The sequence below is a fragment of the Myxocyprinus asiaticus genome, chromosome 42, assembly GCF_019703515.2.
Source record: "Myxocyprinus asiaticus isolate MX2 ecotype Aquarium Trade chromosome 42, UBuf_Myxa_2, whole genome shotgun sequence".
Taxonomy (NCBI): Eukaryota; Metazoa; Chordata; class Actinopteri; order Cypriniformes; family Catostomidae; genus Myxocyprinus; species Myxocyprinus asiaticus.
In genome coordinates, this window is record NC_059385.1 from 4,843,885 (window position 1) to 4,860,818 (window position 16,934).

General features: G+C 36.9%; 2 protein-coding genes across 2 annotated transcripts in view; one reads left to right on the forward strand and one right to left on the reverse strand.

Moving 5' to 3' along the window:
* Positions 1 to 674: 674 nt before the first annotated feature.
* On the forward strand, positions 675 to 2,422 carry mrps24 (mitochondrial ribosomal protein S24). The gene is made up of 4 exons (XM_051683943.1): positions 675 to 772; positions 984 to 1,052; positions 1,135 to 1,246; positions 1,904 to 2,422. The coding sequence occupies exons 1-4, from the start codon at positions 734 to 736 to the stop codon at positions 2,185 to 2,187; spliced, it is 504 nt and encodes a 167-aa protein (XP_051539903.1). The 5' UTR covers positions 675 to 733; the 3' UTR covers positions 2,188 to 2,422.
* A 139-nt stretch (positions 2,423 to 2,561) lies between these two features.
* Positions 2,562 to 16,934, reverse strand: part of gnsb (glucosamine (N-acetyl)-6-sulfatase (Sanfilippo disease IIID), b) — a 29,124-nt gene continuing 14,751 nt past the window's right edge. Inside the window, exons 4-13 of the mRNA XM_051683862.1 lie at positions 16,815 to 16,880; positions 16,363 to 16,461; positions 10,754 to 10,921; positions 6,816 to 6,898; positions 6,615 to 6,733; positions 6,420 to 6,523; positions 5,871 to 5,972; positions 3,740 to 3,850; positions 3,561 to 3,668; positions 2,562 to 3,420 (exon numbers count right to left, since the gene is read on the reverse strand). Coding sequence (XP_051539822.1) covers positions 3,271 to 3,420; positions 3,561 to 3,668; positions 3,740 to 3,850; positions 5,871 to 5,972; positions 6,420 to 6,523; positions 6,615 to 6,733; positions 6,816 to 6,898; positions 10,754 to 10,921; positions 16,363 to 16,461; positions 16,815 to 16,880 — 1,110 coding nt within the window. The 3' untranslated portion in view covers positions 2,562 to 3,270. The remainder of the gene's footprint in view (positions 3,421 to 3,560; positions 3,669 to 3,739; positions 3,851 to 5,870; positions 5,973 to 6,419; positions 6,524 to 6,614; positions 6,734 to 6,815; positions 6,899 to 10,753; positions 10,922 to 16,362; positions 16,462 to 16,814; positions 16,881 to 16,934) is intronic.

Sequence of the window (16,934 nt, forward strand, 5' to 3'; positions counted from 1 at the left end):
TTGTAAAAAAAATAGATTCATTTATTTAAATTAGGTATTTTTTGTTAAACTATATTATTATTATTAATAACAATAATGTGACATTAATATTGATCTAATATTGAAATGGTTGTATTTATAGGTTCAATACAAGTTAAGTTCAACTGACAACATCTGTGGCATAATGTTGATTACTACAAAAAAACAAAAACAAAAAAATTCGACTCGTCCCTCCTTTTCTTTTAAACACAAGCAAGAATCGCGAAGAAATGTGACGCTTATGATTTTAATAAAATCATCTGCATTAATTCTTCTGTTAAAACTTCGTCGTTTTTACAGTCGTATTATTGTTTACAGTGTTACGTCATCATGGCAACAAAGTTGTAATTTGCATATAACTTTACACAGAGAAGGTTAGTAAGTGATTTTATCACACAAAAATCGTGTTAAAACACACATATTGTTTACGTCTGGTGACCATACCTTTGAAACAGTGAGTATTTTAACGTTAACCGATTGGCCCCATTCACTTCCATTGTCTTACTCTACCACAGATTTGAGCCTTTGCAAATGTATTTGTATGCTACAAAACTTATCGATTAAGCTTAACTTGTATTAAACCCAGAACATTCCTTTAAGGTTAAATTATGTTACATACAGTGGGCCTGTAAAATAGTCCTCCAGTACGGCAGGTGGCAGTAACGCGTTCTTCACCGCTGATTCCCTTGTGCAGTTTTTAGGGAAAAGAAAAATAATGGCTGCGCTCTTGATCAGACGGACTAAATTGTTGTCGGTAAGATTGCATGTATTAATTTTCTTAGTTTTGTGAGCATCTTCCATACCTTACATTCCTGAAGAAAATGACAAGTGTTGCGATTGAAATAGTGACACTGGCACTGAATGTAATGGGAAATGGGAAAAAGCATGTTGATGGTGTGTAGATTTAGGTCACATACATAATTAACTGCACACTTAATTGATCTAACAATCTGTATTTTTTGCAGATGGTGAGCAGCCAGTTCAATTCTCCTGCATGTGTGAAGAACATTCACTGTACTGCAGCATGTTTAAAGGTATGTGATTAAACTTCAGAGGTTAAAATGTACAAGAAATGAGCTAGAGAACTTTTCATTTCATTTAACCTCTCTCTAACAGAACCGTGCAGCCCGTATTCGAGTGGGTAAAGGAGACAGGCCATTGACTTATGAGCAGTCATATCACCCCCATCACATCGGACACAGGAAGGGCTGGCTCTCCCAACACACCAGTAATCGTCCTACATCATTTAATTAATTAATAATAATAATTATATTTATCACACATTATACATTTGCACATATACAGTGAAATTCTTTTTTTTTCACATATCCCAGCTAAGCTGGGGTCAGAGTGCAGGGTCAGCCATGATATGGCACCCCTGGAGCAGAAAGGTTCAAGGGCCCAACAGTGGCATCTTGGCGGTGCTGGGGCTTGGACCCCCGACCTTCTGATCAGTAACCCAGAGCCTTAACCGTTGAAACAGACCTGTAATCTTCAACCTGTTAGATTCCCAGCATTTTTTTGCAATTCTCATCACAATGGTTTGACCCAGATTCCCACAACTGTGGGAAACCTGCAAATATCATGGTATTTTTTAAAACTCCAAGCCTGGAAAAGTGATGGAAATCATTGGTCTTGGCAACTGAGACATATGTGTACACTTATAAGTATAATCTAGCATAATTGGTAGCTATCGCATAAATGGAAATATGCACCAGTAATTTCTGCTAAATGATTTAAAACACACAAAAAAAGCTCATCCCATAGTCACAAACTACCGGAAGTGCCATTGGAATGTAACAGGAATTCATTGTGCCTGTAGTAAGTGTACTGATTGGAAAGTGTCCTAATGCATAATTTTCCTGTCCCCCTTCTCATCCCATAGGCAATCTTCAAGGTGAAGATGGAGCGGCAGAGCGGATAGTGGAGGACGTCTTCATCAGGCGCTTCATGTACGGCACATTTCATGGCTGTTTAGCTGATGAACTGGTGATCAAACGCAGAGGAAACATCCTTGTCATTTGTGCTGTGATGATACAGAAACTCTTACCAACGAAACTGTATTTTCTTATCGGGTACACTGAGGAACTGCTGTCTCATTTCTACAAGTGTCCGGTTAAAATGGAGGTCCAGACGGTGGAAGAAAAAGTAGTCTACAAATATCTCTAAATGGACAATGCTTGCGAAGCACAAGAAAATGTTGTCTTTATCCATGTTTAAAACTGTCCAGAGAATAAACAATGAATACCTTTAACATATTTGAATAGAAGCATCCTACATTGTGTATTTCTGTAAAGACTAAAATGGGGAGTATCACGTTTTGTTGTAAATTACAATATAAAATTATTCAAAATGCATGAAAAACCTTTTTATTTATATATAATAAAAATTGACCTAATAAGGATTTAAATCCCCATGATGAATGATCAGATCAGTAACTATGGCTATTACACATCTTCCATGTCACTTTTAGCTGATGAAGTTTACCAGATTTAATTTCTTTTAATTTAAACATTAATATTAAATGACAGCAATGTAAACCATATGTTTATAAATTTATTGATTATTCAAAATTAGACATCTGTATCATACAAAGGCACAAACACTGCTTTAGTGCAAAAAAAGGCACAATCACATTTGAGATAAAATCATAGTTGGCAAAATCTTTCCCTTTATGAAGCAAAATTCATTTTAAAACAATATCAGAAAGTGATTTCCACTGGATTCTTTGGATTAGCAGTTATGCATACTTATATGGTTTTATTCACAGTATGAAGAAAATGTAATAAAACACCCTGCGGAAGAAAAAAACAAGAATGATTCTTAAAACACATGGTAAATGTTTTTCGATGATTGTATATTTCTAGCACAGTTTATACTCAACAACATTTGGTTTAAACTTCATTTACCATAAAAGTGCTCAAAAGAGGCAAAACAACAAATGCATGATGACCGTTTGAAGTAAAACAAGACTGACGACATGTAAACTTCCGGTTAAACTGGTTCAAGCCCTCAGAAAGAATTTCCTTGTAGCTGTATGACAGCACAGGGAATTATCAAGGTGCATATGAAAATCGTGCTTTAGATACATTCACATTTGAAGGAGAGATGTGAGTATGATTCAGGCGATCAGAATTAAACGTTTCGGGAAAGATGTGCAAGTGAACAACCTGATACATCTTCAGATTATCGAATCTTGGTGCTGAGATATCAGAACTGGTGGGATCCGGCCCACTCTTGGTATTTAAAGTTTTATTTGATGTTTCGACAGCTGTCTCCCATACAGGACTGCAGTTTGATCAACCTTTGGTTCATGGTCTGCAGGAGAGAAGGGTCAACCTTCTTCACGATGTTCTCCAACTGATGGGGATCGGCCGTAAGATTGTACACCTCTACAAACGACTGCAAAGATCACATGAGAATTAAGTGAATTCTTTTCATTTACAAACTGTGTATATACAACTACAACCAAACTATATGACTTATTCTAGTGCTCTTGTGAGTAAATCTGATTAATCTGATTGGTGCTATGAAGCACTCACCTCATTGTCAGCAAACTCGCAGTACTGCAGGTTACCATCTTTTAGAGTTCTGACACAGGCATATGTGTTATTAAAAGCATCCTCACATACACAGTCTGGGAAACATTCCTATAGAGGAAAGAATGATTAAACTTTGCTCAGTATGGGAAAATGCTTCATAATAATTCATAAACACTTACAGCAAGTCCAGGGCCAAGTTTGGGGCAGCTGGGGTCTTCAGAGGAATATCCCTCACCAGTGTACTCCACAAGAAAGAAGGGCCGTTCTGTGCCATTACGCAATGATGGTGCCTTCATCGAGAACATTAGAACAGAAAAGACACTGTGTATACACTCACGCAAACTGACATAACTGATACCATAATGAAAGTCTAAAGAATCATCACTTTACAAATCAAAATAGTGAGGGGACTATTAAAACAGAAGTTGCAATTAGGATTAAAGGAATAGTTCACCCAAAAAGAAAAATTCTTTCATCATTTACTCATCCTCATGCCATCCCAGATGTGTATGACTTTCTTCTGCAGAACACAAATGAAGATTTTTAAAAGAATATTTCAGCTCTGCAGGTCCATACAATGCAAGTGAATAGTGACCAAAACTTTGAAGCTCCAAAAGCAGATAAAGGCAGCATAAAAGTAATTCATACAACTCCAGTGGTTAAATCCATGTCTTCTGAAGCGATATGATAGGTGTGGGTGAGAAACAGATAAATATTTAAGTCCTTTAACTATCAATTCTCCTCGCTGCCCAGTAGGTGGTGATATGGACGAAGAATGTGAATAACCAAAAACAAAATAATGTGAAAGTGGAGATTTATAGTAAAAAAAAAAAAAAAGAAAAAAAAAAGGACTTAAATATTGATCTGTTTCTCACCCACACCTATCATATCACTTCTGAAGACATGGATTAAACCACTTGAGTCATGTGGATTACTTTTATGCTGCCTTTATATGCTATTTGAGCTTCAAAGTTTTGGACCCTGTTGACTTGCATTGTGAGGACCTACAGAGCTGATATATTCTAAAAATCTTCATTAGTGTTCAGCAGAAGAAAGAAAGTCATACACATCTGGGATGGCATGAGGGTGAGTAAATGATGAGAGATTGGGGGGGCGGGGGTTGATGTTCTTAACTGTCATGAAAATAATGTCACAAATGTAATGTAAAATAGAATTTTCTACTTTTTTCTTTGGATTTTGGGGTGAAAATACTCTCACTTGAGGTGAGATTCAACCACAATAAAGACCAATATGATTTGTATATACAGATGAGTGATGTACTGTAATATTGTTATATACAGTATAGCAAAAAATTGCAAAAAAAAAAAAGCAGCATAAAACAAGTGATATGGCATAATTATGTTTACAATAGAGGTAGACCATTATATCAGTTTTACCGATTAATCAGTGGCAATAGCTGCTTTTTGGAACTTCTGGTTATCGGCAAAAAAAAAATCTTTGCTGATAGTTTTTTTTTTTCTTTCTCCTTTTTCTCCTATGACTGGCCCTGGAGGATTCTACAGTTAGAACGGCTTGGTTCTACACTATAACAGTGGCCTCTAGAGGTGAAATAAAGACAATCACTGAAACCTTGAGGGGATTTACTGTTTTCTACATTTTTCATCAGTAACAATAGTCATCCATATTTTTTCTCTCACTTCAATGCATATTTTGTTATTTTGATTAGATAATCAAGTGTTATAAATTGAAGCAAGATCATGCAAAGAAAAATGCGACTATGGAAACATGCTCTGTCAGCACATACACCGTGTCTCCAACTTCATATCTTGTGAATAATAAGAAACTTGGTGAAATATACATATTCAACATCTTTATCTGGTGAATACATAGGCTATAAAAATCTTAATTTGGTAAATACTTAAATATAGAGCATTGTAACGGGGCTTTCAGGCTTGTTTATAGTTAAAATTCCTGTTATGCACCAAATCGTATTTTTGTCCTGGTTATTATTGGGGGTTTTGGTTACACAATAAACTGCATCTAGGATTTTATTCATTTTGGACTCTTGTAGCCGCAATGTCTGTGCCCATCATAGTAATGAAACAGTAAGACAATTTTTTAGCATTCTAAAAACATCGATTTGATTAACTATTGGCCGATTTATCGTTTATCTGTTTGGTCCACCACCTTAGTTATCGGTTTCGGCAAAATCCACTATCGGTCGACCTCCAGTTTACGAGAGTATAGTGAATAGCCCAAGAACAGTGCAATAAGCAAACAATACAAGAATTATGCCAAAATAAAATACACATGTAAGAAAACAGGAAGTAAACAACATGCCACACTCACCATCTGTGGCAAGAACGACTGTCCATCCATGTTGACAGTGGAGAGATTGACTCCAGCGATGTCCAGAATAGTCATGGAAAGATCTATATTCATCACTGGAGACTGACGGACATTCAGACAGATGTTACTGAATGCATCAGAACTGTATATGGCAGAGTCTATTTACACTAATTGCTAAAAGGAAACTTTGTTGGCAAAAGGCTCTTTTTAGTACATACATTCACTACTGCTCTGACAATTTACACCTAGCAAAAATGGCATATTACTTCAATCACTACTTGCACTTTTAGTGTGCTCATAACTGTGTTTTTTGCCATTTACTCTTGGTGCAAACAGTATTTATCACTATTTCCACTCAGGTTTACATCTTTTACACATTGTAAATAGCCACTGTATGATATCTATTTTGTTTGCGTCACTGAAGACATGTAGTAGGTGGTAATTCATGTACCAAATGCAGAAGAGCCGAGTATTTCTAGTACCCAAATATATATAGAATGCACTATATAGAAGTATATAATACATTTATATAATACACCCTGTGCTAACCTGCAGTGTTTGTTTTGCTTTGATTCCTGGTCCACGAACCAAGAGAGGGATGCGAATATCAAACTCGTACAGCTGTCTCTTATCAATGGGCAGAGAGAACTGGCCTGTGAATCAGATATCAAATCAAATTGTGTTATAAAGCCAGACGACAACAGGTTAATAAAACCAGGAGGCACAAGGTCATAAAAGTCACACCAGTGTGATAGCCATGGTCAGAAGTGTAGAAGATGTACGTGTTGTCCAACTCCTTCAACGAGCGCAGTTTCTCCACTAGTTGTTCCACCATGTCATCCACAGAGAGAAGCGTCTGCCACCTATAGCAAATATTAAATGTGGAGGTTATGATGTAATTTATTTGCTAATATTTCTTACAAGATGTATGTATGCTCTGCATACCTCCTGCGATAAGCGTTATCCAGGTATTCAATGGAGCTGTTCGGCATCGGGTTCGCAGGTTGCCGTAGTAACCAATGTTTGTCCTAAGAATAGAGAAAAAGTATCTTTGCTGTTAAGGGTCATGTCGTGGCCACACACATCTGGCATTTACAGCAGTTAAGGGGATGTACAGTATTACAGGGGAACAGACAAAAAATATTTTGTTGTGACGGAAATAAAGCGTTCTATGATGATACACAAACCAAGAATTTATTGTTATCGTGACTTAAGACCGCAATGTCAAAAATGTTTTTCAAGAATGCAAAATTAAATGTGACCTTATTAAATCAGTGAAAATTCAACAAACATCTTGTTAAAAAATTATACTTTGTTGTACTCATTGGCAAATAAACAGAGTATTTAATACAAATAAATTGCTAGCTATTATTTTCATTTTTCTGACAGTTTGGTGCAAATTCAAAATCATCATTTACGAAGGACATTAACTGCAGCAGGGTTTAAGGTAATTAATATTTAAGACATTTTAAGACTTCTTAATGGCAATTTTAAAAAGATTTTAAAGGAATAGTTCACCCAAAAAGTTACATTCTCTCATTTACGTACCCTCATTCCATCCTACAGTTGAAGTCAGAAGTTTACATACACCTTAGCCAAATACATTTAAACTCAGCGTTTCACAATTCCTGACATTTAATCTTAGAAAACATTTCCTGTCTTAGGTCAGTTAGGATCACTATTTTAAGAATGTGAAATGTCAGAATAATAGTAGAGAGAATGAATTATTTCAGCTTTTATTTCTTTCATCACATTACCAGCGGGTCAGAAGTTTACGTACACTTTGTTAGTATTTGGTAGCATTGCCTTTAAATTGTTTAATTGGGTGAAACATTTTGGGTAGCCTTCCACAAGCACAATAAGTTGCTGGAATTTTGGCCCATTCCTCCAGACAGAACTGGTGTAACTGAGTCAGGTTTGTAGGCCTCCTTGCTCGCACACGCTTTTTCAGTTCTGCCCACAAATTTTCTATCAGATTGAGGTCAGGGCTTTGTGATGGCCACTCCAATACCTTGACTTTGTTGTCCTTAAGCCATTTTGCCACAACTCTGCAGGTATGCTTGGGGTCATTGTCCATTTGGAAGACCCATTTGCGACCGAGCTTTAACTTCCTGGCTGATGTCTTGAGATGTTGCTTCAATATATCCACATCATTTTCCTTCCTCATGATTCCATCTATTTTGTGAAGTGCACCAGTCCCTCCTGCAGCAAAGCACTGCCACAACATGATGCTGCCACTCCCATGCTTCATGGATGGGATGGTGTTCTTCGGCTTCCAAGACTCACCTTTTTCCTCCAAACATAATGACTGTCAATATGGCCAAACAGTTACATTTTTGTTTCATCAGACCAGAGGACATTTCTCCAAAAAGTAAGATCTTTGTCCCCATGTGCACTTGCAAACTGTAGTCTAGATTTTTTTATGGTGGTTTTGGAGCAGTGGCTTCTTCCTTGCTGAGCAGCCTTTCAGGTTATGTCGATATAGGACTCGTTTTACTGTGGATATAGATACTTGTCTACCTGTTTCCTCCAGCATCTTCACAAGACCTTTGCTGTTGTTCTGGGATTGGTTTGCACTTATCGCACCAAACTACGTTCATCTCTAGGAGACAGAATGCATCTCCTTCCACAGGTAGGCATCCAATTAGCCAACTAGCTTATCAGAAACTAATTGGCTAATTGCCTAAAGGCTTGACATCATTTTCTGGAATTTTACAAGCTGCTTAAAGGCACAGTTAACTTAGTGCTTAGTGTATATACATCTGACCCACTGAAATTGTAATATAGTCAATTAAAAGTGAAACAATCTGTCTGTAAACAATTGTTGGAAAAATTACTCGTGTCATGCACAAAGTAGATGTCCTAAACTTGCCAAAAGTATCGTTTGCTAATATGAAATCTGTGGAGGGGTTTTAAAAAAATGAGATTTAATGACTTATATGTATGTACTTCTGACTTCTACTGTAGATGGCGAAATTTTTTTTTTTTTTTAGAAGAATATCTCAGCTCTGGAGGTCCATTCAATGCAAGTGAATGGTGACCAAAACTGTGAAGCTCCAAAAAGCACATAAAGGCAGCATAAAAGTAATCCATACGACTCCACGTCTTCTGAAGCGAAACAATCGGTTTTGAGTGAGAACAGACCAAAATATAACTCCTTTTTCACAATAAACCTTGACATCAGAAGTCTCTAGGCATGCTCATGAAGGTTGATTACACTTCCTATAGCATCATCTAGCGCTCTGTGTATGCATCAAGCACTAGGAAGTATAATCAAGCTTGAAATTCTGATCATGCCTAGAGATTGCAATAGCAAGCTGTACAGTGAAGGAGGAGTTACGTTTTGGTCTGTTCTCACTCAAAATCGATTAGATCACATCAGAAGATATGGTTTTAAACACTAGAGTCACATGAATTACTTTATGCTGCCTTTGTGTGCTTTCTGGAACTTCACAGTTTTGGTCACAATTCACTTGCATTGTGAGGACCTACAGAGCTGAGATATTCTTCTAAAAATGTTAATTTGTATTCTGCAGAAGAAAGAAAGTCATACACATCTAAGATGGCATGAGAGTGATTAAATAATGGGAGAATTTTCATTTTTCAGTGAACTATTCCATCAAGACCATATATGTAAAAAAACAACAACAAAACACTTATATACATTTTTTAGTCATTAAATAGCAAAAAGAATAACCAAAAGAATCATAAATTGAACCAAATAGCAATTGTTGCCAGGTAAAATAATTTAGTAAAATAGCCCCACTATTTCACTAAATGAATAGAAGAATAAGTTTAAATTGCATTGATGTATATGCAACAGTATATTAATACATCTTAATAAACAGCAATATATGAATAATCGTTTATTGAATATGTTCATTTCCATCAGTGGTGGGGAACGTCAGGCCTCAGAGACCATTTTACCCGGCCCACAAAGCCATTCGAGAAATAAATTGAAAAGCAAAAATGACATTGACTCCATTAACTCTAAATTTATTTTTTATTAAAAAATGTAAAATAATATCACGAAATATTGTGTAATCCAAAGACTTATTTTTTTCTTTTTTCTTGGTGCGTGAGCATGTAACGGAATGTGTACATTGATTTCAACCCACTATCAGAAATTGCAATTGTATGGGCCATGAATAATTTAGTAAAAACTCAAATGGCCCACAGATTTACTCGTATTTTTAATAGGAAAAATTTTCCCCACCCCTTATATGAACCGTCTGAACGAACCGATTCACTAGAATGATTCGGACATTCTACAGCTACATTCAGAAAGAGAACAGTATAGAAAGAATCGATTCCCTAGAATGAATCAGATGTTCCAACACAACATATAAGACAGAGGACAAATTAGGAAATTACATTTGATTATTCCCTCAAGTCGCCCAGTTGTAAACTATGTGCGCAAACATTAAAAACAGCGATTTAGTGTTTGGTAGCAATATATCGCAATTTGCTGAACACTAAACATCATCTGTTGGCATCTTTACAATGCAAAGGCATTGCAATGTGTGCAATTATTGTTATTTTTTTAATACAGCACAGTGTGTCGCATGCTCGAAAGCAGATTATTGATTCTCATGCACAAAAAACGAGCATGATTGCCAATGATTCAGTTAAAGGTAATTGCTGGCATTTCATTTCCGTAATTGCTGCACTGCATGTTTAACCCAAAGCCCCTTATCTCGGCAGCAGCGTCTCTTGTCTTTCCGTCTACAAATTTAAAACTCCCTTGAATGATATTTAAGACCTTTTCTATGCTTTTCATTTTGAAAATTGAATTTAAGACTTTGAAATACTTTTTAAGGATCAGGGGACACCCCGTGTAGCACCTCCCCATTATCCGTTAAATGTAATTAAGAGCAAATGACCTTTCCAGGTTTGTCAAAGCTGCCGTCGCGTGGAGCTTTAACATCACTGAAGGACTGTTGATAATGAGGGGCGGCAGTCCACGGTGAATGAGGGGATGGCGGACACAACATCATGAAGAATGGATGATTAGGGCTTCGTTCCTCCAAGAAATGCAGAGACCGATTCAACTGGAAAACAGAAAACAGACGCTAAATAAACTTTCATGATAAGACTATGCAGACATTAGCCTAATTGTCTGGTGTGTCTTTTGCTCGGACACTGGATCATATTTTAAAGGAATAGTTGACCCACAAATATAAATTCTCTCATCATTATCTCACTCTCATGCCATCCCAGATGTGTATGACTTTCTTTCTTCTGCAGAACACAAATGAAGATTTTTATAAGAATATCTCAGCTCTGTAGGTCCATACAATGTAACTGAATGGTGACATGAACTTTGAAGCTCCAAAAAGCACATAAAGGCAGCATGAAAGTAATTCATAAGACTCCAGTGATTTAATCAATGTCTTCTGAAGCGATCCAGTTGGTTTTAGGTGAAAACAGACCAAAATATAACTCCTTTTTCACTGTACATCTTGCCATTGCAGTCTCTAGGCATGATGAGGATTTCAAGCACGATTACAAGCTCGAGCTTGGAATCATGATTGTCAAGGAGACTGCTGATGTCATGATTTATAGTGAAAATGAGTTATATTCTGGTCTGTTCTCACCCAAAACCAATTGGATCGCTTCAGAAGATATGGTGTCGTATGGATTAATTTTATGTAGGGCTGCAACTAACGATTATTTTGATAATCGACTAATCTAATGATTATTAGAACGATTATTCGACTATTCGACGATTATTACAATGATTAATCATTAGCTCTTAACCGATTATTCAGCTTGACTTAAAAGGTTGTATTAAACGTGCTTATTAACAATAAAGAGGCCAAAATCATCTTTTAAAAATACCTCTAAATGACATTCACTGAATTAAAAGATTTTTTTTAATTAATTTAATTCAATAAAAAATTCACTGCTATTCAAATCCTATTGTTATCAAGTGTTTTGTCTTGTTTTGCATTTAAAAATATCTAAAAATCCTTAAAACAAGATACATTTACTTGAGAAGCAACATATAAGATATTTAGACTTGCTTTAAGAGAATGTATCTTAAAAATAAGTGTATTTTGTATATGTGTATTTTTTCACTTTGTTATACTTCTGTGACTGGAGTAAAGACAAAATATACTTATATTCAAGATCTATTCTCTAAAAGCAAGTCTAAATATCTTATATTTTGCTTCTCAGATAAATGTATCTTGTTTTAAGGATTTTTTACTTCTTTTATTAATTAACAATAAACTAGCCAGAATGTGAACATGAATACACGTGATAATTCAATAACCCGACCCTCTCTCCCTCCCTCTCCCACCCTACTCAACCCTGCGGTCTCTTTAGAATGGAATACATACTAGGTAGATAATATCACAGAAAATACAAGGTCACAGGAATTATGAAACATAAAATACAGGAATAAAAAAAAAAAAAGGTGGTAGGGTATTCTCATTGTTATGTGCAATATACTTGGAAATCTTCTCAGCAGCTACAGTCTAGATCTTTAATGTAGAAAGAATTTTTAGATATTTTTAAATATTAAAAAATTTAATATTATATTCAACATTCTCAGAGAACACATTTTACTTCTTCAGTATAGCTCCAAAAGTAAATGTATTTTTAGAGTGAGTTTTAGATGTTTATTTTGGAAAACAAGCCAAAATAAAAAAAAAATCAAAAACTTATTTTCTTGCAGTGTATAATGGGGCGAAGACTACCCTCTCTCACCTTTCTGTACACTTCGATCCATCTTTAACTCACAAAAAACTGTTTTTTGTTTTTGGCACCATTCAGAGTAAATTCTAGAGACTGTTGTGTGTGAAAATCCCAGGAGATCAGCAGTTACAGAAATACTCAAACCAGCCCATCTGGCACCAACAATCATGCCACGGTCCAAATCACTGATCACATTTTTTCCCCATTCTGATGGTTGATGTGAACATTAACTGAAGCTCCTGACCCGTATCTGCATGATTTTATGCACTGCACTGCTGCCACATGATTGGCTGATTAGATAATCACATGGATGATTGTTGGTGCCAGATGGGCTGGTTTGAGTATTTCTGTAACTGCTGATCTCCTGGGATTTTCACACACAACAGTCTCTGTAATTTACTCCGAATGGTGCCAAAAACAAAAAACATCCAGTGAGCGGCAGTTCTGTGGACGGAAATGCCTTATTGATGAGAGAGGTCAACAGAGAATGGCCAGACTGGTTGGAACTGACAAAGACTACGGTAACTCAGATAACCACTCTGTACAATTGTGGTGAGAAGAATATCATCTCAGAATGCTGTTCTGAGATGCGGGTTGGCGCTGTTTAGGCGGCATGAGGGGGAACTACACAATATTAGGCAGGTTGTTTTAATGTTGTGGCTGATCAGTATTTGTATTATGATTCAATACGTTGCGCTCCTTCACGTAATAATCTAGCTGCAGCAGTCGCGCATGTGAGGGACAAGCAATCCCGCGACAGAGCGTGCTTCAGCCAGGTGCAGTTTCAATCTCTCCCCCTTTAGATTGGGACGCTTCACGCAATTCATAGAAGAGGTGCTGACAGCACAGAGAAATGCCAGTTTCATTACATGACCTGCTTCCTTATTATCTGAACTTTAATAAAAGATGCATTAAAGATATAATGATGTTATATCTTTAAAGGTGTTTCCTTTAAAGACGCTCAGCAGGCAAGTTTTGCTTTAGCGGGCAACTCCGGCTCCGCATTATTACACAACGAGAGTGCTTCTGTATTTACTTATTTTGTATTTTTGTATAATTTCCTCACACTTTGCGATCTACATCACCTGAAGCTGTTTGGAAAGTCTGGAGTGCGTCTGGACTGCGAGTAGTATTTTCTTCCTCTCCTCATTCAGGTGTGAGCTGAAGTGCTCCTCTTGTGTGCCATTATTAGTTTCATCTCATGTTACGTTAAAATTAGATCAAATGACTATTCGACAACAACATTTTTTGTCTGCAATTTTTTATTGTCGACGTTGTCGGTAACGTCGACTAATCGTTTGAGCCCTACTTTTATGCTGCCTGTGCTTTTTGGAGATTCACATTTCTAGTCACCATTCACTTGCATTGGCTGGACCTACAGAGCTGAGATATTCTTTTAAAAATCTTCATTTGTGTTCAGCAGAAGAAAGTAAGTCACACACATCTGGAATTGCATGAGGGTGAGTAAATGATGAGAGAATTTTCATTTTTGGGTGAACTTTCCCTTTAAAACCAGATTGTAAGAACAGTTTATAGTGCTAGTTTTCCTAATTATATTTTGCATTAAGGTTAAAGGAAGACAATAAAGTATATTTTAGGAGCATTAAGTTTTCTGCATTATGGCATTATTCAATTATGACAAGCTATGGCTCATATTACAAATAGTCCTAGACTGAGAGGGATTATCCAAGGAAAATGACTATTGTCAGTGGAGTTTAACATAGGACTAGTCTTAATCTGTTTCCGGGACACTTGGCCTTAGTTAAATAATACCAGAACAGAGGAAGCATTTTCACCTCTGGCTAGGTTAGGGTATTTGACAGCTATAACACAATGTTTCAAGTATCAAAAGGTCTGGTCATGCATGCCAAAGAAAGTTGCATGACACATACTGCGGTGTAGACTGACACGTGGAGGCACATTATGTCTAGCACACAAAGTCATGTGGGGTGCAACAAGGGACTTATTATTCACATAATCAGAGAACCACACTGTGTTAAAAAAAACGAATTTGCCAAGTAAAACATGTTTGGCTTGCAATTAGTCAAATTTATTGGCCTCAACATTTACCAGGAAGTAAATATTCCGACTTCAGTTCATACAACTCATAATTGCTGACTTCTAAAAAACATATGTTTGATTTGATGTGGCATGACAGTTTGGCTTTAAGACACGTTCTCTCCTAAAGTTGATATGAAATGACCCCATTAACTTTTTTAAACATTTTCCTGGTCTTTTAACTTGCTTCGTCACCACAGAGGCCACTTCTTTCTTAACCCCTCAACTCCAATTACCTGGCTCCATTCTGGTATGGAACACACACCTTCCACAATCCAATCAAATCCTGATTGATAAAATTAAAGGAATATTCTGGATTTAATACAAGTTAAGCTCAATCGACAGCATTTGTGGCATAATATTGATTACCACAAAAATGTATTTTGACTTGACAAAAATATGGGTTGCACCGTGTCCTAACCAGACGTGACGCCGCGACACGTGATAAAAGGAATCTTTTCCATATTAATCAGAGTTTTTGTCCTAACCAGCCATGACACACGATGAGCGACAGTGGCAGTGTTTTCTATTTTTGGAATGGTTTCTATTTCTGCAACATCACGCTGGCCAGCGCAGTCAACAAATGGGTCTAAAATTATTCTTATTGCAGTATACTGTATAGCTGGCATCTCACTAGCCGGTTGACAACAGCTATCGAATGTTGTGCTTGAGGTCTCGCTCTCTTCAGCCGGAGCTCTGTCCCACACACACACACACACACACACACACAGGTTCAGAATGGCAGTGGGGAGACATGCCTGCTCATTCTGACTTTTTCTCCACTTCCCTGTCACGTGGAGGTTGGCAAAATAAATACAGGATTACCGCGTGAACATAAACAATCGCACTGACTAAATTAAGGATGCGATTCATAATGTAACTTTGCCCTGTGTATGCGTGTGTTTGTGTATTTAACCTCTCAGAGCTTGTTGTAGAAAGCTTAACAGATCTTCTGTAAGAAAATGAGTTGTGTTCAATAAACAGACTGTTCCTTCTGTAATTGCTCTGTTTTCTACATTATCCTTATTTTTGTGTATCGATATCTCTGTTGCGTCACGCCTGGTGTGGACAGACAGATTGCTTATTGCTGGAATCTTATCGCGTTGCGTCTGGTTAGGGCAAGGTGTTACAGTGAGGCACTTACACTGGATGTGAATGGGGCAAATCCCCCCCCCCCCCCCCCCCAATGTTTTTTGAAAATACTCACTTCAAAATTATAGCCACAAGACGTAAACAATATGCATGTAAACATGATTTTAGTGTGACAAAATTGTTTACTAACCTTTTCTATGTGAAGTTATAGCCAATTTTACAACTTCATTGCCATGATGTAATGTCAACACAACCTAAAACGACTGTAAAAATGACCATTTAAACAACTTTACAGCTCAAATAATCCACTAGTTTTAACAGAAGAATTAATGTAAGTGCTTTTATAAAATTATAAGTCTCAAATGTCTGCATTTAAACCCTCCAAAAATTGGCCCCATTCACTTCCATTGTAAGTGCCTCACTGTAACCTCGTTTTTTTGCTTCGAAAAAAAGGAGGGACGAGTCAAATTTATTTTCTTTTTTTGTGATGATTAACATTATGCCACAAATGCTGTCGACTGAGCTTATCTTGTATTGAACCCGGAATATTCCTTCAAGTCTTGCATGTCACATAATGGTTAAAATGGGTTGTAAAAGCTGTTGCGTAGTGCCTTGAAACTTTAAAGCATTAGAAACTTACAACCAGGTCTGTGAGGTAGTCCTTTTCATAGCTGTCACCATGTTTTTCCTCTTTTCCATTCACGGAAAGTGTATAATTATAATATCGAGAATTCCCCACCTGTGGACACAATCAAAAAGCAATGCTTTTTAAATCTTTAACATTTCTTACATTTTAACATTCACTAAATGAAACATCCGTCTACATTTAAACCATCACTAAACAAGAAATTAGACGGTTTAAAACTGGATCTGCTTTTGCTTTGCAACATGTAATGAGATCACACGATCAAGCCAAACAGGATGTTCTGCATGAATGCTTGTCTATAGGTTACTGACACTGCAAGATAAGGGAAGTATCAGACATAATGCAGCACCTATAGCTTTTCTGTGCTGGTTTGAACATAGAGGGAAAAGGGAGTGAAAAGGGAAGTGTTTGAGTGAGCTCTGATGATGGTTTGGTTGGTGACTCACCAGTGCGTGCCACTGGTCCCAGCCGGGGGGCACATGAGCCACACCGCCTGCATCTTTAGTCCCGTACTGAGAGCAAAGAGAGAGTTTTATGTAAACTACCAGACAAAAGCTCTGATACAG

What these genes read in the sequence shown, in the direction of transcription:
- mrps24 (XM_051683943.1), top strand. Translation starts at nt 734, where the DNA reads ATGGCTGCGCTCTTGATCAGACGGACTAAATTGTTGTCG. An exon ending in GACGGACTAAATTGTTGTCG is followed by an intron (nt 773 to 983) that starts GTAAGATTGCAT and finishes TATTTTTTGCAG; the next exon opens with ATGGTGAGCAGCCAGTTCAA. An exon ending in CTGGCTCTCCCAACACACCA is followed by an intron (nt 1,247 to 1,903) that starts GTAATCGTCCTA and finishes CTCATCCCATAG; the next exon opens with GCAATCTTCAAGGTGAAGAT.